Source organism: Anser anser (assembly GCF_964211835.1).
Source record: "Anser anser genome assembly, chromosome: Z".
NCBI lineage: Eukaryota > Metazoa > Chordata > Aves > Anseriformes > Anatidae > Anser > Anser anser.
In genome coordinates this window covers 88,402,586-88,429,691 of record NC_139723.1, presented here as the reverse complement: position 1 = coordinate 88,429,691, position 27,106 = coordinate 88,402,586, and the positions used below count along the sequence as shown (strand labels likewise).

At 51.6% G+C, this 27,106-nt stretch overlaps 1 protein-coding gene across 7 annotated transcripts; it reads right to left on the bottom strand.

Moving 5' to 3' along the window:
- Positions 1-5,067: 5,067 nt before the first annotated feature.
- Positions 5,068-17,848, bottom strand: LOC310889648 (uncharacterized protein). 7 transcript variants are annotated; one of them, XM_083817461.1, is made up of 6 exons: positions 17,651-17,848; positions 14,186-14,336; positions 10,031-10,111; positions 9,205-9,437; positions 5,620-8,002; positions 5,068-5,244 (listed from the first exon to the last, which is right to left on the bottom strand). In XM_083817461.1, exons 1-4 carry the CDS (start codon positions 17,831-17,833, stop codon positions 9,400-9,402), a joined length of 453 nt encoding a protein of 150 aa, XP_083673587.1. In that variant the 5' UTR covers positions 17,834-17,848; the 3' UTR covers positions 5,068-5,244; positions 5,620-8,002; positions 9,205-9,399. The 7 variants fall into 7 exon arrangements, with proteins under 7 accessions (XP_083673587.1, XP_083673590.1, XP_083673592.1 ...); XM_083817464.1 differs by lacking the exon at positions 17,651-17,848 and adding an exon at positions 14,906-15,019; XM_083817466.1 differs by lacking the exon at positions 17,651-17,848 and adding an exon at positions 14,906-15,019 and having other exon boundaries at positions 9,205-9,434.
- Positions 17,849-27,106: the final 9,258 nt, after the last annotated feature.

The window sequence follows — 27,106 nt, the reverse complement described above, 5'->3', positions numbered from 1 at the left end:
CAGTTACTCTCATCCCCTCCTTTACCTCAGCTGCTTACCTACCCCACATGGCAGATGCTTCCACCCGTTCTCTGAAGCTACCTACAGCACCTCTAAAAGAGAAACTGGAATTTTACCCTATTTGATATAGTTAAAAAAACTGCAGTGACAACCACAACCCAAAAATAACAGCTACCTCTGTTCATCACTCACCAGAGTCACTCCAGAGGTAGCTCGGGTCGTGACGTCCTGTACTGCACACTGCGTTTCAGCCTGAACAAAGGAAAACACAGTCAGACCATGAACATTCAGCTGACAGCATTAGCACCCATCCCTCAACAACAGAAGTCACCCCATATTTAATGTTTTCGTTTCAAATAGCAGTCCACTTGCCTCTGTACCTGCAAGTTAGATCCAAGCTCGAAAGGAACGGCCACCATCACCCATGCCACCTGGGAACACAGAAGGACAAAATGACCGCTGTGCTTGCAAGCGACCACCTGCCACACTGCTCCTCTGTCCCAGCCAGCCTCACCTCAGACCCTCAGAGGGAAACACCTGAATGTCTTCCCTTCGCTTCAGATCAGGGATCACCAGGCTGATAGAACTCTCACCTTCCCTCATTGTTCTGTGACACGGGCATTTTCCCGTCCAAGACTTCATGAAGCCCCTGCAGAGACAAGAGAAAAGCACACCCTGAGGCACCTCACAGCCACAGCGTACCTGCTGCAATACCTCTCTCTTCCCAGCTCCTTTACTTCAGCTGCTCACCAGCTCGAACTGAGATTCTTCGCTCACAGCGCCACGGCAAACTCTGCCCAGGCCACACAACACACACTGCACAAGCTACATTGTTTAAGACACACGAGCTGGAACATTCCTGCCCAACAATCAGCGGCATCGCACAGGAAGGATGCCGCACACTCCTAGAAACCAAACCTACCAATCCTGAACAGCTCCCCTGCCAGACAATTCCCCACCTCCTCCTGCCAACCACGCTCAGCACACACACTATTTGGCTCTCAAAAGAAAAAAAAAAAGAACATACACACACAAAAAAAACAACTGAGCTCCACAAATGCCAAAAAGCCATGCACACACAGCAGCCCCAGCAGGGGTATTCACAGACTTACCCTTTACAGATGAAAAAGGTAACTCTGATACGACCCTGCTCAGTCTCTTGGTAATACTGCGCCTACGTGGTCAAGCCTCTTGTAGTGTGTAATCAAGCTCTTTTTAGTCCTCTGGAGAGTTACGCAAGTGCCTTCATACGTCTAGAGATTCAAATATAACCCAAAAACACAAGTGGATCCCACCATCCCAAAAACAAGTGAGCCAGCAACCTCTGCTAAATATCCCTCTAGTAAGTGATTTCCAAGCACTTAAAATCTAGACATCCATGGACTCCAACCTGCCCAAAGAACCCTGCAACTGACTGAAGGAAAAACAAAGCACTTACCCCAAAGAGCAGCCCAGGCACAATGAACTCCCTAATGGCATACCTGGGGCTCATATACCATTTGGCCCCGCCCAGCACCCAAACCCAATCACCTGGGAAAGGGGAGGGGCAAAGCACAAGAAAGTAGAAAGAGAGCACAAGCAGCAGCAGCTATGTTTTTGTTTGTTTGTTTGTTTTTTCTGGCCTAGCTCAATAGCATGCAGACTGCAGACAAGAGAACTGGGGTGTTTCTAGAAGCAACAATCCCCATGCTTTTGCTGCAGCTTTGAATATTGAAAGGACAATATGACCAAGCAAGTAACTGAAGTTTTTTTCAACTGCAAGCAGCTCAAACCGTTGTTTTTATACAGGAAGAAAAATCTAGGAGCATAACAGATTACACACCAGAAAAAAAGATCAATTCCATGTAATAACATCACTCGCAGCATAAATCACGTACTTGAGTAGGCTATCTGAAAACCAAAAGGCTATGCTGATAGGTCAAAACACACTACAGGACAATGGAGCCTGGCCCTCTGCTGCACCAGCTTAAATCCTATCCCTACACTCACCAAGGTGCAACCCCAACCCAAACACAGACACACCATTTCAGGCTACACGGGATGGGGCTTCAGGCACCGCTTCACCTACTGAAGAAGACCACCATCGGGATCTGCCACGCCAGACCACCTTTTTCCTCTGCAACACCTTTCTCAGGAACCAAACAGCATTCCAGTGACCTGCTTTGCTCCTATTCTAAAGACTATCACAGCCCACCTTGCCTGTGGCACCTGATAAGCAGAAGAGAAAGCAACCACAGCAGCAAAAGCCACAGCACCCCTAGGACAGTTACTCTCAACCGCTCTTTTACTTCACCCACTCACCTAACCCCCGAGGCAGATGTTTCCATCTGCTCTCAAGCCACCTAGAGCACCTCTAAAAGGCAAAATGGATTTTTATTCTACTTTTTGTAATAACTTAACTGCAGTGACAACCGCACCCCAAAAATAACTGCTACCTCTGTTCATTGCTCACCTTGCCTGAGGTAGCTCAGGTCGCAACGTCCTGTATTGCGCACTGCATTTCAGCTTGAACAAAGGAAAACACGGTCAAAAGATAAACATTCAGCTGCCAGCATTACCACCCACCCTTCAACACCACAGGTGACCCTATATTTAATTTTATCATTTCAAAAGAGCAGTCCACTTGCCTCTGTACCTGGAAAGTAGATCCAAGCTCAAACGTGGCCACCTGCAAGGCCGGGGGGGGGGGCATTTGGCAGCCACCTGCAAGATGGGGGGGCACCTGGCAGCTTTGCTCTAACAGACCCTACTAGTTACCTCAAAAAGATGGGCTTACCGGTCTCAATTTGAAATGCATCAGTCCATAGGCTCTGACCCACCTAAAGAACCCTGCAACTGACTGAAGGAAAAACAAAGCCCCTACCGCCAAAGAGCAGCCCAGGCAGAATGCCTGCCCTAATCATGTGGAAAATGGGAGGGGCCGTGCATGAGAAGAGATAAAGAGAGCAGGAGGAACAGCAGCCCTGTTTTTGGTCTGGCTTAGGTCAACAGGGTGCAGAGTGCAGCACAGGCAATCAGCCTGTTTCTCCTGAAAGACTTACCTTAGCTTTGGTGAAGGAAACTGACCAGGCTGACAACCCTCTCACCTTTTTGCACCACTCCACAACATGGGGAATTCACCTCTCCACGGCTGCACGAGGGAACTGCAGAAACAAGACAAAGCACACCCTGAGGCACCTCATAACCACAGCCTACCTACCTACTGCAATACCTCTGCAATACTTATACCTCTCTTCCCAGCTGCTTTACCTCTGCTGCTCTCCATCTCCAAATCACATTCTTTTAACTGTCACGCAGAGCGGTGGTCCTCCAGGTGCCATAGAGCAGCGCCATTATTTTTTTTCTTTTTTAATTTCAGAACAGCTTCCCTTCAAAACAGCTTTCCGCTTCCCTCTGGAAATGGACAGTAGGTCAAGCCAGTCACCGAGTTGCCAACGCAGAGCTTCACAGTTCCAGAAGGTGCTCTTTCATTCGACCGATTCCTCAGAAGTGTTACCTACCACTAGCAAAAGCAATAAACAGACTGCAAACAGGCACTGCCACATTTGACAAACTTCATGTTTTTAATTTTATCATTTCAAAACAGCAGTCCGCTTGCCTTTACATCTGAAAAGGCAGATCAAACCAATCACCAAGTTGCCGAACAAGAACTTGACAGTTCCAGAAAGTGCTGTTTCCTTTGACCGGCTCCTCCTAAGGTTTACCTACTGCTGGAAAAAAAGAAAAAAAGACTGTGCCAGCTGCCCTTAAGTACTCACCCAGAGCTTGAGTATTCGCCCAGAGACAGACCAGATGTCTTTCCCAAAAGAGTCAGGACAATGTATTATTGCACTGTTGGACCACCATGTTAGCTACCATCACTAATTGCCAGGCAGGACAGCTCCAGGCCAAACACACACGTAAAAAGGCACACTACAAACATCATGAACAAAACATGGGAAAAGAATTACTTTTCATGAATTACTTTTTCAAGAATTACTTTTACATGTCGTCTCAGGGAGGAAGTAACTACCCTGAGCAACGTGCCCTTACCCACTAGGAAGCTGAGCGGCAATGTGAAAAACTACATTTCCCGGCATGCCACGGAAACCAACATGGCCGGCAGGAAGCTCAAAACCCAAAGACCACAACTCCCGGCATGCTGCGGGGCACGAAGCCTGGCAGTTGCTACAGCGCATGCGCATCTCCTCCGTCTGCAGTACCTCCCTTTCGCCAGCAGGTGGGAGCAGAGAGCGACGCGTCACCGCAGCGCCTCTTCGCCTACAGCACCGCCCGCTGTTCGGCCACCAGGTGACACCAGGCGCCGCCGCGCCACCCTGCTCCATGCATGGGCGGAAACAGAACGGCAGGCACGGCTTCCCAGGCCGTCTGCTCGTTCAGGGAAGCGGCGGGAGCCGCGTGGAACACCACACAAGAACGGCAAGAAAAAGCACCCCGCTCCACTGGCACGGAGGAAGCAACTGCCCATCCTAAATGGCCCCGTGCTGAGCGGCAACGTGAAACTACAGTTCGCAGCATGCTCTGGAAACCAATGTGGCCGATCAAAAGCCCGGAGCCCAAAGACCACAACTCCCGGCATGCTGTGGGGCAAGACGCTCCCAGCCACCTGACCCAGCTGACGCCCCGCCCCAGAGTCAAACCCGTGCTTTCTGATCCGCCGCCTACTACCCCAGCCACAGGTCCCGCAGGACCCAGCCGCCCCAACACCCTTCCCTCCCCTCTGCCACGGACGCCCAGGCCCTCCCTCACCTGCTGCTCCGCAGCAGCCACAGCCTAGGTCACGCTCGCCAATCACTCCCTCTGCGCAGACCAGTCCCAGCACACCTGGCCCAGGGAGCAAACACAGCACAGGCCTACCCCCACCATTGCTGCCCTTGCCCCCCCCCCCCCGCCTGCAGCCTCCCCAGCAGGGTGGCCCCCACACCCAGGTCGCTTGTCTGTGTCCATTGGCTCCCCCATGGACAATAAACACGGGGCCAACACCCCAGCCCCTGCCCCCTCCACACCCAGGAACCTGCACCTAGCAGCACGGCCACAGCCACTTACAGTGTCCACAAACACAGAGGGCAGCACAAGCCAGAAAGCAAACTTTATTAAACTCTTACGCAGGACTCCTGGGAGGGAGACTGCGGCAGAACTCCCTGCCCAGACATTCTCCCCTTCCCCTGGGGGGCTGCGGGGCTCAGGCATCCAGCAGGTCCATCCGTCCGTCTCAGCATCCATGCCCTGGGGAACAGCTGCCTCCTGCAGAAATGGGCTGTGAGGCACAGAAGGAGGAAGAAAAAGGAAAAGGGCACAAGTGGGATACAAGCAGCAAGAGAGGAACTGGGTGGACAGACAGACAGCAGGGCAGAGGGACAGAAGAACCACCGGGGGGGCAGGGAGCGGGACAGGGGTGATCAACGGGGTTGGACAGAGAGTCCAACAGAGGCACAATTGCGACAGCCAGGATGACCGAGAGTAATAGCAGTTTTACTGACATCAGACAGCATTAGTTTGGGATGAAATCAGAGTTTTGGTTTTTGGATCAGAGATGACTCTGTTGAACAGTCTCTGCCTTTCCAGTATTTGAAAGGAAAAGGCATGAGGATAAGCACACAAGTATGAAGCTATTATTACCAACAGAGATGCTGGAAGTAGGCTTCTCAATATCGCTTCTGGTACTTGTGGAGTAATTGCCTTAAGTAACTAGGCAAATTAAACTAATATTCACATTTTAAAGAAAATGTGCAGCATTGAAAAAGCTTTCAGGGTGGAGGGTAGCTGCGCTACCTAAGTGTTCCCTAGGCCTCCAACTTTACATGCTATTGCACTAGGGGAACTTGGTGTGCTGACTCTAAGGAACAGTACAGAGCGTAGAGCAGAGTGGAGACACCACGGATAGGCTCTGTGATGAGACGGTGACCCGATGCTCTTATGCGCACCAAGACTGATAAGCTGCATGTTTACCATCCTTGTGAGAAAAATCTCAAATAATTTTCTTCAGACAGGATCTTCTGTGAAGCTATTTTATTCGTGATTGCAATGGCGGGCATCCTGTCAATCAGGAACGCATTTTAGTAAACAAATCATAACCTTTTATTCCCTATTACCCGACGCCTGATCACCTCCCCTGTTTCCTCATTGGCTAAGTACTACAGGTTCACAAGCTACTCGACGCTCCTCTATACCACGTATGTACAATTTTTGTGTTTTTTCAACCCTTTAATTTCTCCTTTCTTATGTTTTGAGAACTTTGTGATCTTTGTTTTACTGTTCTCACACTGCTCATCTTGTTTTTCTCAAGCTTCTACCTTATTTTGGAACAGTGAGGCCTTCTACTGTCCACTTATCTACAGGTGACCCATTCGGTGATAAACTGGAGCTGATTGATACAGCGGTGCACTAAGGGTTAAGAAGAAGGTTACTCACAGGCATAGAGTGGTAACCAGGCTAGAATAAGAGAAAGTGGGAACCAGTAAGAAGTTGCTAGGCTCGGACGGGCCTATAGAGGGCTATGCATGATCAAAAGGAATGCACTAATCAGAAGTCTGTAACTACGCACGCTAGCTGCGTGCAGTGCATGTAGCTGGTTCAGAAAGCTATATAATATCTGGCATTGGAACAATAAAGGGTCTCCATTTCTCGACTATTTTGGAGTCTGTGTCCTCATTCCCTTCACTTATCTACTTAGCATTTCTCCTTATTATGACTACACGATTACCTTGGAATACAGAAAAGTAATTCTCTACTGCAAAAACACAACTTTGTTTCTCACACCCTGAGCCAACCACCTGTCATGGTTTTGACAGAACGTTGTACTCTAGTGAACTTTTGCTCATTATATCATCACTATAATACCAAAACACACCTCCATCCCAAAAGCTCCATGCCTCCAAGCTGCGACCGCCCCTCACTGAGCACACGCTCTGAATTTCTCAGACCCCTATAGCTTTAAACGAAAGCAAGAAAACTTTACAAATCATAACCAACATATGCCTGACTAGAGTCACTCAAGCTCCACCTAAAAGGGACAGAAAATAATCACAGAGTCATAGAATATCCCGAATTGGAAGGGATCCACAAGGATCATCGAGCCCAACTCCCGGCATCACACAGGTCAACCCAAAAATTCAGACCATATGACTAAGTGCACAGTTCAAATGCTTCTTAAACTCCGGCAGACTTGGTGAAGCGACTACCGCCCTGGGGAGACTGTTCCAGTGCTCAACAACCCTCTCAGTGAAGAACCTCTTCCTGATGTCTAGCCTGAACCTCTCCTGCTGCAGGTTGACACCATTCCCACGGGTCCTATCACTGGTCTCTAAAGAGAACAGATTGGTGGATAATGTAAATTGGCTTAAGTGAAAGGGGATGTTAGGGAAGATACCATCACGAAGGATACCTTTCTGACTTCCGGGATCAGTCGACGGGCTGAGCCTCTCTTCCCCCCGCACTGGGATGTCGTGGGGTAAGATCTGAATGCTTGGTTGTACCAGGCGTCTCCGTAGAAACTCAAATCTCTAGAGCCTTTGTGCCTTTTAATGCGTTAATAGCCAGGACGAGTACCCGTGTATTTCATGCGTGCTCGCTTGCTTTTGCAGACAGTGAATTTATCGCCGGCAATTCCAAAGAACCTGTGTCCCTGTTGCTGTAATAAACTGCCCTTCGTTGCATTGTTCCTAGCCGTGACAGTTCTCATTGAACACAACTAGAGCGAGGGTGTGCTACGTTATTGGTGAATCCGTGACCGTGGTAGTTCAGTACCCCGAATCCGACCATATCCGTAACAGTTAGTCAGCTACGCCCCTTAACACGACAGTATTTCATAGAGAAAAACATTAAGCCTAAGATTTCTCATCCCTAAGGCCTTAGGGGGGCAGGCCGAGAAGGAACCAGAGATGCTTAGTATGTCTCCTGAGAATCGCAGCTTACAGTTACTACACGTCTTCTGGTCTCATGGGATGAGGCAGAGGTATAATTAATTCCTTCTCCATCTCTCTCTAAAGAGTTTTCCTCCTATCTGTGACAAAGGAGAAAAATGTTATGGTTGTGGAAGTCGTTATACAAAGCCACACTCAGTGAATTCACTATTACAGTTAAGATCGTTTTTAATCGAAAACACCTCAGCAGCAGTGTTACCACTGCAAACATAGCGCTGCACAAAAATTCAACTCAAGATAAAGGAAAGGGCGAGCTAAAAGGACAAATGACGTGACCGAAGGCATCTTCAACAACCATCTGGTAGATGGTTGTCCCCAGCCCTTGGATTCCATGGTTGTCTTCCCTGCCAAGTGAATCCTGGAAGAACAAGAAAAGATACACAACATGTCCACAAAAACTTTTGGGGAGGCTACTGAAAAGAAAAACAAAAAAATAGAAACAGCATGCAGCTAGTACGTCAGTTTTGTTAACAGAGTAACATTAACATACTAGAAATTTCCACATTCTATGTAGCCCCAAGGTGGTGCTGGGTACATCCACTGATATTAATGGGGTAGCACGATGTAAGAGATAGTTAATAGACAAGGTACACCTGAGGTGCACAGATTGCATATTCCATGCGACAAAAAAGGCACAGCTTGGCACCCAGTTTGGATCAGCTTGCGTATGAGTCTGCTGATACGTGAGTATATACAGCAAGCAGACAAGTCTTTTACTCCACAGACTCAGTTTCATTTATGTATATACATACATATACATATGTGTATGTATCTCTCTCTCTCTCTACATATATATATATATATAAACAAACAAACGTTGGGAACTTCATAACCACTTGAATAACAATCATTAGCTATGCCTACGCTGAAAGCCAGGACTATGCCTAAGTGATTAAGTAAACACAGAGTCTTATCTGTGAAATGCTGAAAATGCCCCATAACCACTGGGGGGCTTATGCACGGTGTACATAATTTTTACGCAAACATGCATCTTAATACACAAAGAGGAGGGGCGAGCCGGACAAAGGTTTTAGGGACGCGTCAAGACCAGAACAGCCACTGGGCAATCGCTCAGATGTGCAAAGCTCAGCTAAAACCTGCACAAATCCACCGAAAGAAGGAGGCTACCTACTTGTCTGCTTAAAATAACCTCTACAAAGAACGTATTACAAAATCAAAAACGAAACCATCATCCAGCAAAGCAAACGTCTGGAATACAATGGGCTAAAACTGACAGCTGAGGTTTGATTCTTTAGCAATTTCAAAGGTCTTCAGATCCTACCTGACTTCTCGTGCATGGTGGCGTTGCAGCACAGAAATGAGGGGAGCGGGAAGATCGCAACAGGCCAAACGCGGTGCTGAGCTCCTACAGGAGCTGGTGGGATAGCACTGACAAGAGTGAGACAGGCTGTCAGCCTTCTGCACGAGCTGAAGAAGAGGAGCGCCAGTGTCTGAAGAAGCTGTTTCTTCTCATACTTCATTTAATACACACCGTCTTTAAATCCAGGACGTCTTCTTAGGGAAGAGATAAAGAAGTAGAGTTAGCGGCTCCAAGGACACTTCAGGATCTTAGTTCTTTCTATAGTTAGCTGCTATCCACAAAACCAAACCAGTTAAAATAGAGAGTTACATTTAAAATTCTTGATAATAACAAAAGTATGGGATTTAAAAAAAAAGACATGCACGGAAAAGAGGTTAAATTATCTCATTCGTTTCTCAATTCCGCCACAAACTCTATGCTCAGCTCCTCTTAACTCACTCACCCCACTTACCCATCCAAACACAGGGCGGACGCGGCAGTTCTCATCATTCTTGGTAAAAAGACAACATTTTCATGTTTGCTGTCAAATATCATCTCTTTCCAGCACAATTTCCTGCAAGCTATGCTAACTCCTCCAGGCTTTTTAATATATGCTAGAAACTTCACTGTTTTATCTTAATGACCATCTCGGTGGAAGTCGCCGAGCTGCTATCTTTGATTCTGCTGTCTTCACAAATACAAATAAAACAGTACTTCAGCAACAATCTATGACAAACTAGGCAATACATGCATCTACCTCTTACATAAGAAAGGAAAGAATTTGTAGACAACATCCAGGAAGTATTACCTTGTAAGATATCAGAGTGGTGGGGCAGAATGACAATGCTACACAAGACTGTACTTACACTCCTGGGATTGCACAGGTTTGCTGGAATACAAAAAAAATAAAGTAAGGTCACTATGCGGAACAAGTTCACTCACTCCATTATTACTGTAAATGACAAGAATATTTCAGTAAGCGTTCTTTTAAACCCATGGAAATTTTCAGATTTATGTCAATTTGGCTTCATGAAAACTGAAACTTGCAGTGCAAAGATCATTTATAAAAGCTGTAGCAGGTGAGCTTTTTAGGCACGGATTTTGTCACCTTTTTGGTAATGTTCGTCTCTCTTCCTCATTACCCCCCTTCCCTCCCCTCCCCCCCCAAAAAAAAAAAACAAGAAAAAAGATTAAAGACCACAAACTGGGACTTCTCAGAGGTATGACTCCATTTTTCACCTTATACACACAGTTTCTTCGCTATGCTAAACTTTCACAATGACTGTATAATAGAGTCTTACTAATATTGTTTGTCTGTGAGTTTGATACTACTTCCCCAAGTTGGATGAAACAAGCATTTTTCATTGTGACGGACATCAAAACAAATAATGTCTCTCGTCAGCTATGGAGTCCTGCTGGCAGTATTACCAGCTCACACAGAATCCCACCTAGTTTTTGGGGTCCACCCCATCTATCCTCAGCAGTGGGAAGTTCTTCCAGAAGCAGACAGACTGTTATTCGTTCCTCAATGGAGCTGAGGCTCTGTAAGGCTTTGCTTTTTTCTTCCCTCACTCCCTCTTTTATTTCCAAGCTTTAACTTAAAAGCTAAGCTTGTGGGGCTGGGGGGAATCCCCAAATCAAATCCCAGCCCCAACATCCCATAGTCCCCTACTCTCAGGCCCAGCAATCTACAAATGCACACAATGCTACAGACTGTGGTGGGCAGGTCCTCCTGGGCAGGGATGTCGTCATCTTTTCAGGTGACGTTCAGCTCCCTGAAAGGGCTGAAATACCACATCCATACTCACTTCCCCTACTTGATTCGCACAGGTGTAGTCAGAGGAACAGGGCCACACCAGCACTCCCTGCTCACAAAGCTCACTGCCTACCTCCAGGTTTGCATCGTTTCCTTGTATTACTGTTAATTCTGACACATTTCTGCTATAAAAGCATATCTCAGTGGCATTAAACAACCAAATGCGTGGACTGTGCTGTCTGCAGTATTTTATCCCACACACTCCAATTACTTAATCAGCTGTTGAGCCCGTGCCTCGAGCAAGCATTTTGCTGGGTAACCATCTCCTAGTCTTGAGGGGACACGTGAGAATAATTTTTTCTTGGATAGTATTTACTTCAAATACTCCTGCCAGGCCAGTTTAAGGAATCCACAAATTCCACGGGAGAGAGGCTTGCCTAAATTGATTCTGTCTTTCTGATAATTTGCTCAATGGAGCATTTCTCCCTTCAGTATTTCTGGGGTAATGACAACGACTTGGATTTCAGAGAAGCAAGGTTTGAAAGGATAGGTAGTATCTTGAAATAGATCAGATTTCAGGAGTACAATCTCAATACATTCCAAAACCTAAATTCCACAATGCTGCTTCTGCAATCTGAGGGACAAACTCTTCTGCCACAGATGGGCAGGGATATCAGACCAGCGCATAGGAACACTTCAGGAGTCAGCAGAAGTGGTAACGAGAGCTGCATCACTCTGTGATAGATACCTGTGTCCGAACAAGCTTTCCTTCCGCTCACAGAGGAAAAGAGCTGGCGTCCTACAAAACGTCTCGCGTCTACCACTTTGGAGTGTTCTCAGTCAGCTTGTCTGTACTTGAACTTCCCTTTGAAGGAAGTAGCAAAGTACATAAAAACCTCCTTCCGGTAGCTCGGCACTGACCTGCAAGCCAGCACGAGGAGAAGGGCTGTGTCACACTTCAGCCCGGAGAAGAGAAGGCTCTGGGGAGACCTCATTACTACCTTTAAACACGTATAGTGGACTTACAAAAGAGACAGGCAAGGACTTGTTACCAGGGCCTGTAGCGACAAGGCAAGACAAGTTTTAAACTGAAGGAAGATAGATTTAGATTGAACAAAAGGAAGAAGTTCTTCTCAATGAGGGTAGTAAGACACTGAAACAGGCTGCCCAGAGAAGTTGTAGAGGCCTCATTACTGGAGGTACTCAAAGCTGGGCTGGATGGGGCTTTGAGCAACCTGACCTAGTGCAAGACGCCACTGATCGAGGCAGGGGGGATGGACTAGATTATCTTTAAGCGTCCCTTCCAACCCAAACCACTCTACGATTACGTGAAAGGAATTGCCTCCCAAGTCATTCTTGACTGACTACAATTAGCATTCTGGAAAGCCCTGCAAGCACTTGTTCATTATTTCTAGGGTAATTCTTAAAGCTGAAGCAGACCAAAGTTTTGTCAACAAAAGCCTTTCGGGAGACTACTGAAAGGAAAACCAAGCCAAACCAAAAAAACAGAAACAGCAAGTGGCTATTACATCAGTTTTGTTAACAAAGTAACATTAACGTACTAGGAATTTCCACGTTCTTTACCCTCCACCTTTAAAAAGTCACCCAATTCTGTCAGTGTTCACCATTAGCATTCTTTAAAACTTTCACATGGACATCTGAGAAAAACATTTCAAGTCCCTGTCATCGAGGGAGAAGAGGAAAAAAAATAGGGATGAGGGGGGAAGAAGCACAGCCATTCCTTTCCTCGGTAAGGTGAGCAAAAAGCTCAGGCGCTCAGCAAGAACATTCTTTGAAAGATAAAACAGAAGAAACTGCAGGTTATTTAACCTCAGCTTGTCCTGGTTTCAGCTAATATAGAGTTAATTTTCCTCCTAGTAGCTGGTAGGGTGCTATGTTTTGGATTAGGCTGAGAAAAGTGTTGATAACATGCTGACGTTTTAATTGTTGCAGAGCAGTGTTTACACCAGGCCAAGGACTTTCCAGCTTCTCTTTCTGTCCTGCCAGCCAGCAGGCTGGGGATGCAGCAGGAGCTGGGAGGGGATAGACCCAGGGCAGCTGACCCAAACTGGCCAAAGGGGTATTCCATACCATCTGGCGTCATGCTAAACAATATATAGGGGTGGCTAGCAGGACTGGGGGGACCAGCTGCTTGCGGATAGGCTGGGCATCGGTCAGCAGGTGGTGAGCAATTGCATTGCGCATCACTTGTTTGTGCACATTATTATTAGTAGTACTATTATCATTATTATTATTATTTTCCTGTTTTTATAAGCTGCCTTTATCTCAACCCACAGGCTTCACTTTCCCATTTCTCTCCCCCATCCCAGAGAGGGAGAGGGGAGGACAAGCCAACGGCTATGTGGTGCTTAGCTGCCAGCTACGTTAAACCACAACATGGCTATAGAGTCACATGTATTTGTGCCTGCTCATTTATTCATCTGCCAGTTTATTTTGCTACAGACCGTAGAAACTGCAAGGTTACCACCTTTTGTAACCGATGGGATCTTCGGTAGGAATAGCTGTCTAAAAGAGCCAACAAAATCCCCTTCATCGACAGCCATTTGAACTTTCGTCGTCTAAAAATAGTCCTACAAACATTCCCCGGGATGCTCAACTTCAGCATCTTTCCCTTCAACTTGAGGCAGAACAAGCCCTTACCCTGAACATCTTCATCTGGCTCTCCTCTGCTAGCAGAGTAGTACTCTGATACTGACCAGTACGCGCTGCAGCCTACTCGCTTATGTGTATTTACTGCAATCTGGTTCGATATGCTCACAGAGAAACTAATGAAAAATCCGCCCTTTCTTTCAGAAAAGAAAATAATAAAATAACTACGACACGGTAAGGAAAAAAAGCTGAACATGCGGTCCTTTACCAACGGGCAGATCCAACATCAGCACAAGGAGTTTTTGGTCATGTGAGCAATCACCTACACCAGCCATCAGGACAAGCCAAACGCACGCACATGAGACTCCATTTAAAAAACATGTAAAGTTCCTTTATAGCTTATGGAAGTAACAACCTACATCTTAGATGCAGTTAGACTGCATCGGTTTAGGGACTGCCTCCTTCCAAAAAAAAAAAAAATCCTCCAATCTGTTCATCCGTTCACAGTTATGCAAATTCAATCAGGCCTTTGAGCCTGAGGTGCAGGAAAATTACTAAAGCACACCTGGATTTCACCCGGAGGTCGCTGCGACTTACCCGGACAGCTGGGACAGACGGGCTGCTCTTTCTCCTGGGAAACCTGCGACTGCAGCACGCCAGCTGCAGCTTTCCTCCCTTCAGCTGCTGCGCCACCTTCGCTCGGCGACAAACCCCGCGGGGGTCCCAGCGGCGGGGAGCTGCTTCTGCCCTGGTGAGCCGCAGGGAAAGGAGAGAGCCGGCCGTCAGCACGCGGGGGGAGGAAAACCTCCGAGGCGCAGCCCGACGATCGAGCGCAGCGAGGACCCGCGCCCGGCCGCCGCAGCCCCCACCCCTCCCGGCCCGACGCTCCGGGGAAGCGCCCCCGAAGGCTCTCGCTCGCCTCACCGCCGGCAGCCGCGCTCGCAGCCAGCGGCAACCTGCGCCTCCCGGCGCGCACGGCCCGGCCCCGGCCGCGGCCCCGGCTCGGGGAAAGACCGGCCGCGCGCCACAGAACTACAGCTCCCAGCATGCCGCGGGACGGAGCAGTCCATCCGCCCCAGAGGGGAGTCGGCCAAGCGCACGCAACCGCCCCCCCCCCGCCGCTTCGCCCCCTTCCCCCCCAGCCCTCCGAAGCCCCGCGCAGTGCAGACGCCGCCGCACGCCCGGTCCGCTCCGCTCCGGCGCGGCGCCGCCCCCGCCCCGCACAAGGGCCGTTTCCGCAGAAGCTGCCGACCGCGTGGCGCCCCAACCGCCCGCCGCCTCGTCCCCTCCCGGCCCGGCCCGGCACCGACCACCAACCTCGTTGCGGCACCGCGCCTCGGCGGCCGGCCCGAGCTGAGCCCAGCGCGGCCCGGCCCGACAGCTTCTGCCCATAGTGCCGGCAAGCCCTGCACGGCACCTCCGCCCTGGGTTCCTCCGAGCCAATCACGGAGCGTTTCCGCCCTGAGTTAAGGCTAGCCGTGACGCCACTTCCGCCCTCACGGTCCAGCCAATCACGGCGCCGCTTCCCTGTGGGAAGGCGACCCTCAGGCTGCCCCTGTGATGCCTTTTTTTATTTATTTTTTTATTTATTTTAAAGAAGGCGCGGGTGTTCTTGGTCCTCCCTCGTCAAGTATATCTGCGAGAAACGTCTCAAATAATTTTCTTGACACACGAACTTCTCTGAGGCTATTTTATTCGCGGTTGCAGTGGCGGGCGTCCTGCCGATCAGGAGCGCATTGCAGTAAGCACAGCATCAACTTTTATTCCCTATTCCCCGACGCCTGATCCCCTCCCCTGTGTCCTCATTGGCCGAGTACTGCAGGTTCACAAGCTACTCGACGCTCCTCTATACCATGTATGTACAATTTTACTTCTTTTTCAACCCTTTAATTGCTCCCTTCTTATTTCCTTTTTTTTTTTTCCCTTTCTTCTGTTTCAGGAACCTGTGATCTTTGTTTTACCGTTCCCAGCCTGCTCAACCTGTTTTTCCTCAAGCTTCTGCCTTATTTCGGAACAGTGAGGCCGCCTACTGTCCGCTTACCCACGTAGCGTTTCTCCTTATTATGACTGCACAGCTACCTCGGAATACAGAAAATTAGTTCTCTACTGCAAAAACACAACTTAGTTTCTCACAGTTCCCTCCTCTCCTTTCCTTACTCCTACTGTTGTTTTTGCACCTCTTCACGTACCGCGCTCTTGAGTTTCTCCAACGTTAAGGCGCAATAGTCTTCTTCGGATGTCACGGGGGATGGGAGGCGTACAAAGCCATTATTTTTACAATACCAACAAATAGTGGTTTGAGCCAATTCTGTTCAGGTAACCACGAAGTTAGTTTCTCCCAAATGTTTCTAAATGCCCAGGAACTGTCATCTTGAGCTACTCTATGTAGGATCTTTCCTCCCCACGCCCCCCCAGTATACTTTTTTCCCCCCAAATATCAGTCAAATCCGTCCCATTTGATCTACATCTATACAGCAACTAGCATTAATTACAGTGCACGCTCCTCCTTATGAGGTTATTAATGAATCGAATACTATTCGATTCTACAGTCCTATTTTTGCAAACTTATCAAACTTATTTTCTAGTTCTTCAGTTATAGCGGAGATATTTACAATAGCTTTTTCTAATTCACCCACCCCTAACCAAGGTAAAAACCACCTTGCAAAGCTGTGAAATACTAGAGAATTTTACTAGAGAATTGTCTGGAGTCCGCTTAATCCTGCGTGTGGTCTCAAGGGGCCTTTGGCTTTGTGGGTCTTCAATAATAGTTACGTTTGGAATTATTGCCTCCAGGGTGCAAGCTCCCTTCCATCCCAGGGGCAACACCTTCCTGGCTTTATTGCCACGTAGCCAGTACCACCTCTCGCCATTTGGGACAGGCCATCCAGTTGCAGGATTCTCACGTTGCATCTGGCGTGCGCTATGTATATTGGCGTTCCTGTGGCTACCATATTTGGTGCAGTGTGGATTATTCCCTGCGTGGATAGTTCCACACCCAGGGTCAGTACTATCGCCCCCTGAGTTTCTATCAATGTTGTTTAAAAGGCACCTTTGATAACGCGGTATATTGTAGCCAGGATTACGCGCAGGGAGTGTGAGAAACACTCCGTAGCCAGTAGCTTAGGCTCAGGCGAGGGTCTCAGTGAAGCAGTAATTTATTCGCGATCGCAATGGCACGCGTCCCACAAGCAGGAGCGCGCCTACTAGTCACACAGTACGGTTTATGTACTTTCTTTCTCGACAACCGGGACCCTCCCCTGTTTCCCCATTGACTGGGTATTCCGGGTTCACAACCTATCCGACGCTTCACAGACACTACGTGGCCTTCAGTTGCCGGCCTGTTCAATTTCAAATTTCTTTTGACTTTTTTACTGTTTGAAGTGGTAATGTTTCTTCACTGATCTGACTTGACACCATGATTTTCATCTAGCTGCTCTGAGGAGTCCGGTTGTCTGCATTTTACAAGGTTGTCCATTAAGCTTTCTTATCACTGCGAGCCTCAACACCGCATTCCTTCCCTCTAAACAACGTAACTCTGCAAAAACAACATTTTTATTCCCACAATTCCCCCCTTTTCTTCTTTATAAATTGTTGATTTTTGCAAAACTTTTCTCTGCGGTGTAATTTGGTAGATCTCTTCCTCTTCTTCACCTTCTTTGCTTTCCATCCCCTCTAATATCATCACCTTACGTGAGTAAGGTGGTGGCTCCACGGTCATTTGTTTCAATAGCGCAGTTTCAGTGAACCGCTGTACTAGTCCTTTTACACAGGGGATAATGCAACAACCAAGGGTCGTCAAAACTCCTGCTGCTACGATCAAGGATGCAGATACGCACCCCAGGATCCTTTTCCATTTACCAGACCAAAATTCTGAACATCCCGCGAAGCAACAGCCGGTTCCTAATTACTCCGCCAATTCACTGGCAGAGGCGGGAAGCCCCTGCAACGCTCCACTTACGGCCCCACCCTCCAAACCACTAGTGCTGGGCATTAAAGTGCAGCAAACCACCACACATCCTCACACACACACACCCCCTCCCGCGCCCACCACCCCCACCTCACGGCCGCTGCTCCACCGCTCGTCCCCGCCCTCCCGGGGCTCAACCCGCCGCCCTCGCCCACTCTCGGGCGCTCCGGTCGCAGCCGCGACCCCCGAGCGCCCCGCCGCCGCGTCGACGGGGCCTCCCAGCGGCCCCTTCGGGCCCCCGCGCGCCCGATTCGCTCGGCCCCGCGCGAAATTTGCATGCCCCGCTCCCGGCACCGCCTCTCCCTCCCCGCGGCTCGCCGCCCGCGTGCCCCGCCCACCGAGCCCCTGCGCCCGACCTCCGCTCCGCGCTGATTGGCGCAGCTCGGCCTCCTCTGAGCGGTCGCCCCGCCCCTTCGCCCGCCCTCCCTCCCCTCCCCTCCGGCGTGATTTGCATGCCCCGCCCATCTCCCCGGAGCCGCGCCGCCGCCCGCCGCCTCATTGGCCGGGGCCCCGGGCCGCCCGCCCCGGCGGCACCGAGCAGCGCCGCGGGACCTGCGCGCGGCCGGCCGGGCCGGGCCAGGCCAGGCCGGGGGGCTCTCGCCGGCAAGGAAGGCCCGGCAGAAGGCTGCCGCCGGCGGGGGTCCTCCGACCCTCCGTTCAGCGCCTGCGGACGCCTCCGGAGCGAGGCACGGGGCTGCGGGGCTCGGCCCGGCGCGGCGACCGGGGGAGCGGAGCCGCCGCACGAGGAGGGGCTGCGAGCCCTGAGCGCGCTCGAGCCGGAGGGGAGACGCTTTGTCTGCTCCGGGAGCCGGGAGGAGGCGCGACCGGGACGGCGACCCGAGCTGGCCGCGAAGGGGTGTCCGGAACCGGGAAGGACGGCCGGGGGGCGGCTGCTGCTCAGGAACCGGCCGGGCAACCGGACACGCGTGCGGTGAGCAATTGCAGCGTGCGGCGGTAGCTTTGCGTGTGCGTACACGTTGGTGTCGTTACTTTCTCTTAATTTGCTGTCCTATTAAACTGTCTTTATCTCAACCCGCACGCTTTACCCACCCCACCCCCTATTCTCTCGCCTTTCCCGGAGGGGGGGGACTGAGGCAGCGAGGAAACGGCTGCGCGGCGCTGAGCTGTGCGGCAGGTTGAAGCTCGGCAGCCGGAGAGGCTCCCGCTGCCCCGGCATCGCGGCCAGACCCCGTCGCCTTCCCCTCCCCCGACAGCCGAAGGGCCGCCCCGCTACATAACCTGCTCCCGTAAAGCTGGCAAGCGCCGTGTGCTCGGGGTGCTGGAAGCAGCCACCGCAGGGCCGGAAACATAGCTTTCCACCCGGAACACCATCCTGGGCTTTGAAAAGCAAGTCTTGCGAGAAAAACCTCAGTAACTTGCTCAGACTGGGTCTTCTGTGAAGCTGTTTTATTCACGATTGCTGCAGCGGGGGTCCTGCGAGCGGGAGCAACCAGCAAAAGTCTATCGTAACCTTATATTCCCTCTTACCCAACGCTTGATTCCTCCCGTTTCCTCACTGGTTGAGTACTACAGGTTCACAAGCTACTCAACACTTGTTGCTATACCATGTATATCCAATTTTACTTGACCAACTGTTAATTTCTACCCCCCATCTTGTCTTGTGACCACAGGGCCCACGATCTCTTGCTTTTACTGATTTTGCACTGCTCGTCCTGTTTTTCTTACCTATCCTCCTTATCTGGGGACAGTGGGACCTTCCCCTTATCTGTTTAACGTCCTCTCCACTGCTGTGCTGCTGTCATGCCTGCACAATCACTTTTGGATGTGCAAGGTTAGTGGAATTTTCCACCGCAAAAACGCATTCTACTGCAAAAATGCAACTTTTTCTCACGGTCTCATGGCAACACGGCACGCCAGAAATAATTGAATCAGACAGTGGCACTCGTTTCCACAATGACCTCGTAAACATCTGGGCCAAACAGCATGGCATTGAATGGGTATACCACGTCCCTTCTCCCGCACCAGCATCCAGGAAAACAAACAAAGAAACAAAAAAACGCAATACAGCAGACTGATAAAGAATATGCTGAAAGCAATGGGTGCTGAGACATTCAAACATTGGGATGCTGTACTGGGTCTGGCTGGGATGGAGTTAACTTTCCCTGGGGCAGCCCACACAGTGCCGTGCTCTGCACGTGTAGCTAGAACAGCACCGGTGTCACAGCGGTGTCGTGTCTACTGCTGAGCAATGCTGGCACAGCATCAGGACTCCCTCAAGCCCCCCCCGAGCCAGCACCAGCAGGCTGGGGGTGGGCAAGAGGGGAGGAAGGAACATCAGCAGGGCAGCTGACGTAAAGCAGCCGAAGGGATGTTCCGTACCATATGATGCCACACTCAGCAATAGAAGGTGGAAAAAGGAAGAAGAGGGGAGGGGTGGGCTCTCACTGTGAAAACATCTGTCCTCCCGAACAATGGGTACATGCGTTGAGGCCCTGCTTCAAGGCCGTGGTCAAGCATCGCCCATTGGTGGGAAGTGGAGAGTGATTTCTTTCCTCTGCACTTCCACACAGCCTTTGTGTGTTTTTTTTTTCCCCCCTTTCCCTTTAGTTAAATTATTTAATAACAATTTTCCCTTAATAATTATTTTTCCTTTTAATTAAATTATCCTTATCTCAACCCATGAGTTGTTTCTTTCCGTTTCTTCTTCCCCTCCTCTTCTGAGGAGGGGGAGTGAAAGAGCAATTGTGGTGGAGTTCAGCTGCCTAGCAAGGTAAAACCACCACAGATGCACATGCAGCAACAGCCACCTGGTTAGTCTGCCAATCGAGCTAGCCCTGCCCAATCAAAACTCCTACACACATAGAAAGGGATAAAGTCCTTGCAGCGCATTTAAAAAAAGCAACCAAACAAACAAACAAAAAACAAAACATACTGGGGAAGACAGTCTGACTTATTCCTGCCTCAGGCAAAGGCAAAGCCATCCGTGGGATTGCTTTTGCTCAAGGACCTGGGTGCACTTGGCGGGTGATGCAGAAGTACGGGGCAGCCTGAAAACCCTCAGGGGTGTCTGGGGTGAGCATAGGCAGTCCTTTGAGTTGTACAACGTTAGTTGCCTTGTAACACTGTATGTCATCTGCAGTCGCTATATGTCAACGGCATTACAGTACGAGTCGCTCAGATTAACGAAGAATGACAGCACGTGCACAGACACGCAGGGCTTTCCTTGCATACAGGGATCACCGTGCCTGCACGTGCGCGCACACACCCACCCCAACTTTCGGCGAGTCCTCCCGCTCCCAGCCTCAGCACACAGGCAGCCCTGCTGCCCAGGACTTCCACGATCCTGGGGACTCCTGCTTGCACTCACCTTCTTCCTTGCCGTAGCCCCAGCAACGCTCAGTAACCTCACCACGCTCTAAGGTTTCTCTAAGACCCTTCTGGACCCAGCTTGGCTGCCCCCAGGCAGCAAAGGGGCCGCAAGGCAGACAAACTGCAACTGCAGCCTCCTCATCGTCTTCCTCCTCCACCAGCCCTGCAGTTGCCATCCGCACCCAGGTGCAGCCCTTTTATGAGGAGGGGCTGCTGGGCTCACCACCCTCATTAGCCACACCTGGGGCTCCAGTGATTGGGGGTCCAGTGACAGGTTTTTAGTTTTTAGGGTTTATTTTTATTTTTTTACTGGGGCCTTGTGACAGGTTTTTACTATCTTTTCCTAATCTTCTTCCCAAATGTCCCGGTTCTCTGGGATTAAACTCTCCTTTCCACATACAAACTTTACTATTTCAGATTATTAAAGCGCCCCGTTCCAATCGTAAATCCACAGGACTTCGGGAAAACACCTGAAGCACTCGGCCCTCCGTCTTCTAGACAAACAATACCACCGTTTCCACAAAGTTTACATTTCAACAGGACCAAATTTCAAGCTGAATGCCAATTTTTCTCATGCACTTTGTTAGTAAGCCCACGCAAAACAAGGAATCGCTCCTACGTATCCATCAGTATGGGGGTTTAAAAAGGTACTGAGGCCTAAATAAATTCGCTCTCCCCCTTCTTACCAAATTCCCAGGGCTCAAGCCCGAACCGCCAAAGAAGTGACTCTCCGTTCTACCGCTTTGATAATCAGTCAGCCCCGCTCCCCCCCCAGTACTTGGGAAACCGACCAAACACCACAGCGAACATACCCAAACTTCTCAACTGTTCCTTAGATAATGCTCCCGCCTTTCTCCTTGTCACACTCGAAACATTTAAGAGGATTACAAGCTACACCAGCGGGCCCGTACATTGGGCACCACCAGTCAACGCTGGGATAAAGCAGCGCTTCCTTTCGGTCTGTCGTGCGCTTCGTTCGTCTCCGGCCGTTCCCCTCGCGGAGAATACGGAACCGCGGATCGGAACTCCGCGCTCGCCTCGCGGCGATGCTGCGTCTCACTCACGCGGCGCAATCACGCAAAGAGGCCCCCCCGCACTTCTCGTTCATCCCACAGGAATATATCACTTAAAACAACAACCAGACTTGTTTGTAGCTCGCTTCACGACAATACTTTGTCTCAAACGCATACGCTTACACAAATGCTTTCAACACGACACACCCAGACACCTACAAATAAGACATACAATTGTTGCCGCTCCAATTAATATCCCTCCAGCAGCTGCAAATGTTACCCAGGTAACCTTGTCACAATTTTGAGAGGCCCGCTTACCCTTCTCCTGCTTCTTATACAGTCATTAGCGGGTCTGTCCCGGCTCCCAAAACTGGGATGCAGCGGTAACCTCGGATTTGCTCGATCTACTCCCAAGATCGCCAGCGGCCGCTCGGTCGGTCAGCCTGTAGGGTACCCTCCTCCCATACGGGGACTATGCTGCACGCCAGACGTCTCTGCGCGATTTACCGGCCGCCCCTGCCACACGTACGACTTACAGGCCCTTCCCGTACTGTAAAACGCACCGTTTGTCTGCGGCGTCAGGAGGTCTTGGCCTGCTCCCGCGGTGAGCGGCTGAGAGCGGAGGCTCCTCCGAGGAAAATACTCGGGGTGCACCTAGGGGCATCCGCTCCGCAGTCGATCCCGCAGCCGAGCAGAGCGTCTCCTGGCTGGCTCGCCAAACTGACTTGTGGCAAACGGAGTCCACAATCAATAAGATCGTAAAGTAGGTATGTTTATTCAGCACTGGGCAGCACGGGGGGTAGTCCCACCAAAGTCGTGCGCACCCGACGCAGCAATTTGCCGTGGTTGTATGCAGCACAGGGTTACGTACGCATAAAGTTTCACGGTACGCCTATACCTATTCATAACCTGTCCCCGCTTCGCGTTAAAATCGGTTCCAAGGAGTTATTTCCATCAACTCCTCCCATCTTTGCTTGCACAGTGTCTCCTGGTGGGGTTCCTCGGGGGGATGAAGGTTGATGACTCTTCCTCGTCACCGCTAGTTGACCTCTTGTCTTTGCGCGGACTCAGTCGCTCCTCGGCTCTTGTCCATCCGCAGGACCGGTTTCTGCCAGTCTCTTAAGACAGGCTCACACTCTTATCGAGAGACTAACCTTGGAAAGGGGCCCAAAGCTTCTTGCTTTGATTGATTTGCACAATGCGCAAGAGTTAGCAAAGACGCTAAGCAGCATCCACTAGTTTAATGCTGTCGGCGCTCTCTCTCTACTCCGTAAGATTCTCCTAACTCCCCCTCTCAAAAGCAGCCCTTCAGAAACGTGCTGCCCCCCCCCCCCCCCGCCCGCAGTGCGTGACCTGCTGCCCCGGACGCCGGAGACGGCCGCTTACCCAGCGCAAAGGGACGGCATGCGCTGCCAGGAGCGCAAGCGAGCAGAGAGCCGTTCCGCCCCGCGGAAGGGGCAGCGAGGGGGGAACCGAGCGCACGCGCTGGGCCGCGACCTGCTCCTCCGCGGAGCCAGGAACCCTGCGGCGCTCCCTCACCCCCTGCGGCGGCCGGGCGGCAGCTGCCGGGGCGCTGCCCCGCCCCGCGCCCCGCCGCGGAAGGGAGGCGTTCCCCCGCCGAACACCGGCCAGCTCTGTCTTCGGACACCCACAGCACCCTCCCGGGGAACGGCGCACCGCCCCCGGAACCGGGCTCCACACCCAACTCCCGAGCCCAAAACGCCGCTCAAAACAAACTCCTCTCGACGCCGACACACAGCAAACTCAAAGCACCGCACACTACACTTCAGCTGAGTCAAAAGGCCCAGCCGCGGCGGCCGCTCCCTCCCCCCACGACACCCGATCCCGCGCCCACCACCCCCACCTCACGGCCGCTGCTCCACCGCTCGTCCCCGCCCTCCCGGGGCTCAACCCGCCGCCCTCGCCCACTCTCGGGCGCTCCGGTCGCAGCCGCGACCCCCGAGCGCCCCGCCGCCGCGTCGACGGGGCCTCCCAGCGGCCCCTTCGGGCCCCCGCGCGCCCGATTCGCTCGGCCCCGCGCGAAATTTGCATGCCCCGCCCCCGGCACCGCCTCTCCCTCCCCGCGGCTCACCGCCCGCGTGCCCCGCCCACCGAGCCCCTGCGCCCGACCTCCGCTCCGCGCTGATTGGCGCAGCTCGGCCTCCTCCGAGCGTTCGCCCCGCCCCTTCGCCCGCCCTCCCTCCCCTCCCCTCCGGCGTGATTTGCATGCCCCGCCCATCTCCCCGGAGCCGCGCCGCCGCCCGCCGCCTCATTGGCCGGGGCCCCGGGCCGCCCGCCCCGGCGGCACCGAGCAGCGCCGCGGGACCTGCGCGCGGCCGGCCGGGGGGCTCTCGCCGGCAAGGAAGGCCCGGCAGAAGGCTGCCGCCGGCGGGGGTCCTCCGACCCTCCGTTCAGCGCCTGCGGACGCCTCCGGAGCGAGGCACGGGGCCGCGGGGCTCGGCCCGGCGCGGCGACCGGGGGAGCGGAGCCGCCGCACGAGGAGGGGCTGCGAGCCCTGAGCGCGCTCGAGCCGGAGGGGAGACGCTTTGTCTGCTCCGGGAGCCGGGAGGAGACGCGACCGGGACGGCGACCCGAGCTGGCCGCGAAGGGGTGTCCGGAACCGGGAAGGACGGCCGGGGGGCGGCTGCTGCTCAGGAACCGGCCGGGCAACCGGACACGCGTGCGGTGAGCAATTGCAGCGTGCGGCGGTAGCTTTGCGTGTGCGTACACGTTGGTGTCGTTACTTTCTCTTAATTTGCTGTCCTATTAAACTGTCTTTATCTCAACCCGCACGCTTTACCCACCCCACCCCACCCCACCCCCGATTCTCCCGCCTTTCCCGGAGGGGGGGGACTGAGGCAGCGAGGAAACGGCTGCGCGGCGCTGAGCTGAGCTGTGCGGCAGGTTGAAGCTCGGCAGCCGGAGAGGCTCCCGCTGCCCCGGCATCGCGGCCAGACCCCGTCGCCTTCCCCTCCCCCGACAGCTGAAGCTGTTATGTGTTATGTAGCCCCGCTACATAACCTGCTCCCGTAAAGCTGGCAAGCGCCGTGTGCCCGGGGTGCACGTTACTCCGTGCCCGGGGCGGCACCGACCACCAACTTCGTTGCGGCAGCGCGCCTCAGCGCCCCGACCCGGCCGCTGCCGCCCACAGTGCCGGCAAGCCCTGCACGGCACCTCCGCCCTGGGTTCCTCCGAGCCAATCACGGAGCGTTTCCGCCCTGAGTTAAGGCTAGCCGTGACGCCACTTCCGTCCTGGGTTCCCAGCCAATCATGGAATGCTCCTGCCCTCAATGACGGCTCGCTCGGACACCGCATCCGCCCTCACGGTCCAGCCAATCACGGAGCCGTTTTGGCCCTCGGTGAGGGCACGCCCTGACGTCACTTACGCCCCCGCTTCCCTCCCACGTAATGGGTCTCAAGGCAGTTTGTTCCGTTAAAGCGCGGCTGTGCTTCAGAACGATTGCATTTCTTGAAATCTATAGGAAGCAGTCCGTGAAATATGATCTCGGAACCTCGCCTTTTAAGCATCAGAGGCAAACGTGCTATTTGTATATGCTCCTTAGAAGCTAAACTGTCAGTCTGCAATTGTTTTACCTTTACTGCGACTCAGGACTGCACTCGGAGCACTGACTCAATGCCGTGTGTGCTGTCTCCAGCTAGCTGTCAGGCGCACGCTGCTCCACGGAGAAGTCAAATTTCCTCTGAAATTGCTTACCCAAACCAGTATGAGACGCAATAGGAAACTAGGGAGGAAGCAACCTCTCCTCTGCACTCAGAGTCCGTCCTGCCGTCAGCTACAGCATGGGACAGAAACCGTATTATTCAGATGCGGAGGTATCAAAGATGATCCTCTGAAGTCGCATCGGAGAACTTGAGGCTGGGGGCTGGCAGGAAGAAAAGTAACTAACAAGACAAGCCATCCTAAGTCTGTAAAAAAAAAAAAATAGAAAAAAAGGAAAAAATAGAAAAAGGTCGGGGGGTGGGGGTGGGAAGCCAGTAAGAATCAGCCTGATAAAAGGTTTACAAATGAGATGAAGAAGAGGAGAAGGGGAGAGATTGTCTATGCAAGGCAAGAGACCCAGGAGGCAAAAGGCTGAAGTCTAGGAAGGCAGACTAGAATGTGACGAGGAAACATACTGGCTTTCTATGAAGAACAGAGCTAGCAGCAAGGAAGTAATAATGGCAGACGAGGGAGACTAGTGCCTTTTCCTTTCACGTGAACATACTCCCTTCACTAGAGCATACTCCCCTTCAGTATGAAATGAGGACCAACGCTCACAAAATTCAGTTATAAAATAGGAAGCTGCCCTTTGGCAGCCTCTTTCTAAGTGCCCATACCCATCACTTGCTCCTCAAACACTTGCTCATATGTTAGAGAAATGCTCAATCCGTCTTGCTAAAAATACTAGCAGTGAGAGCCTAGACTCATCGCTCCACAAGTGAGTAAAAGCAATCATTCTGCCTCAGTGCAAACATGCAGTATCAGTATGGGACAGACCACTCACAGCCTAGAGCTTCTACTTTCTGTGCTTATTTTTTTTAGCATATATTCTTAACAGTTGTGATTTGTTATTAACAATCTATATTAAACATTTGATGTTTAATGGTAGCCTGCAACTCAGCTGCGTTCGGCATGGACAGGAAAGTGCTCATTGGTAGGAACCTCATAAATTGCAAGTTAAGCAGGGAACCTACGTTATAAGACACGTGCAGAAACCGCAGCACCTGAATGTAAGCTAACTCCTTCTCTACGCTGGGTATCAAAAACCAACCCTGCATAACTCTCGACATTGCAGAAGCAAGTCCCAAGAATGTGCCCGTAGAAAAAAAAAATTGGGATGGCAACAGAATTCATTTCAGAAGAGTCTTTTGAGGCAAGACTTCTTGCAGCCTTCCAGTAACTCACCAACAGAAATACGCTTTTGTTATCAAAGATCTCTCTGCATTACAGTTTGTGACGTGCCAGTTTCACACATTTTCTAACCCAAGACCAGCTTCTCGATGCACCACTCGAACACAAAAGAACGGATTTAGTCTATGCTGCCTGAACTGTACTTTCCTCGGTCAGAAGGTAATATGGTTCGTTCTGGAAAGCATCATTTTTCAGTAACAACCTTCCCCACAGGGGCCAAACATTACGTTAACCAGCCCAGGAGATACTCATGCTATTTCATACATGACGATAACAGGGCAGATACTTTCTATATT

Coding starts and splice junctions, on each gene's coding strand:
- LOC310889648 (XM_083817461.1), bottom strand. CDS start 17,833: ATGCAAATTTCGCGCGGGGCCGAGCGAATCGGGCGCGCGGGGGCCCGA. Junction 14,337..17,650: donor CGAGCGGTGGAGCAGCGGCC/GTGAGGTGGGGG, acceptor GCGGCTCACCAG/GGCAGAAGCAGCTCCCCGCC. Junction 9,438..10,030: donor CCACTCTGATATCTTACAAG/GTAATACTTCCT, acceptor CTCTTCCCTAAG/AAGACGTCCTGGATTTAAAG.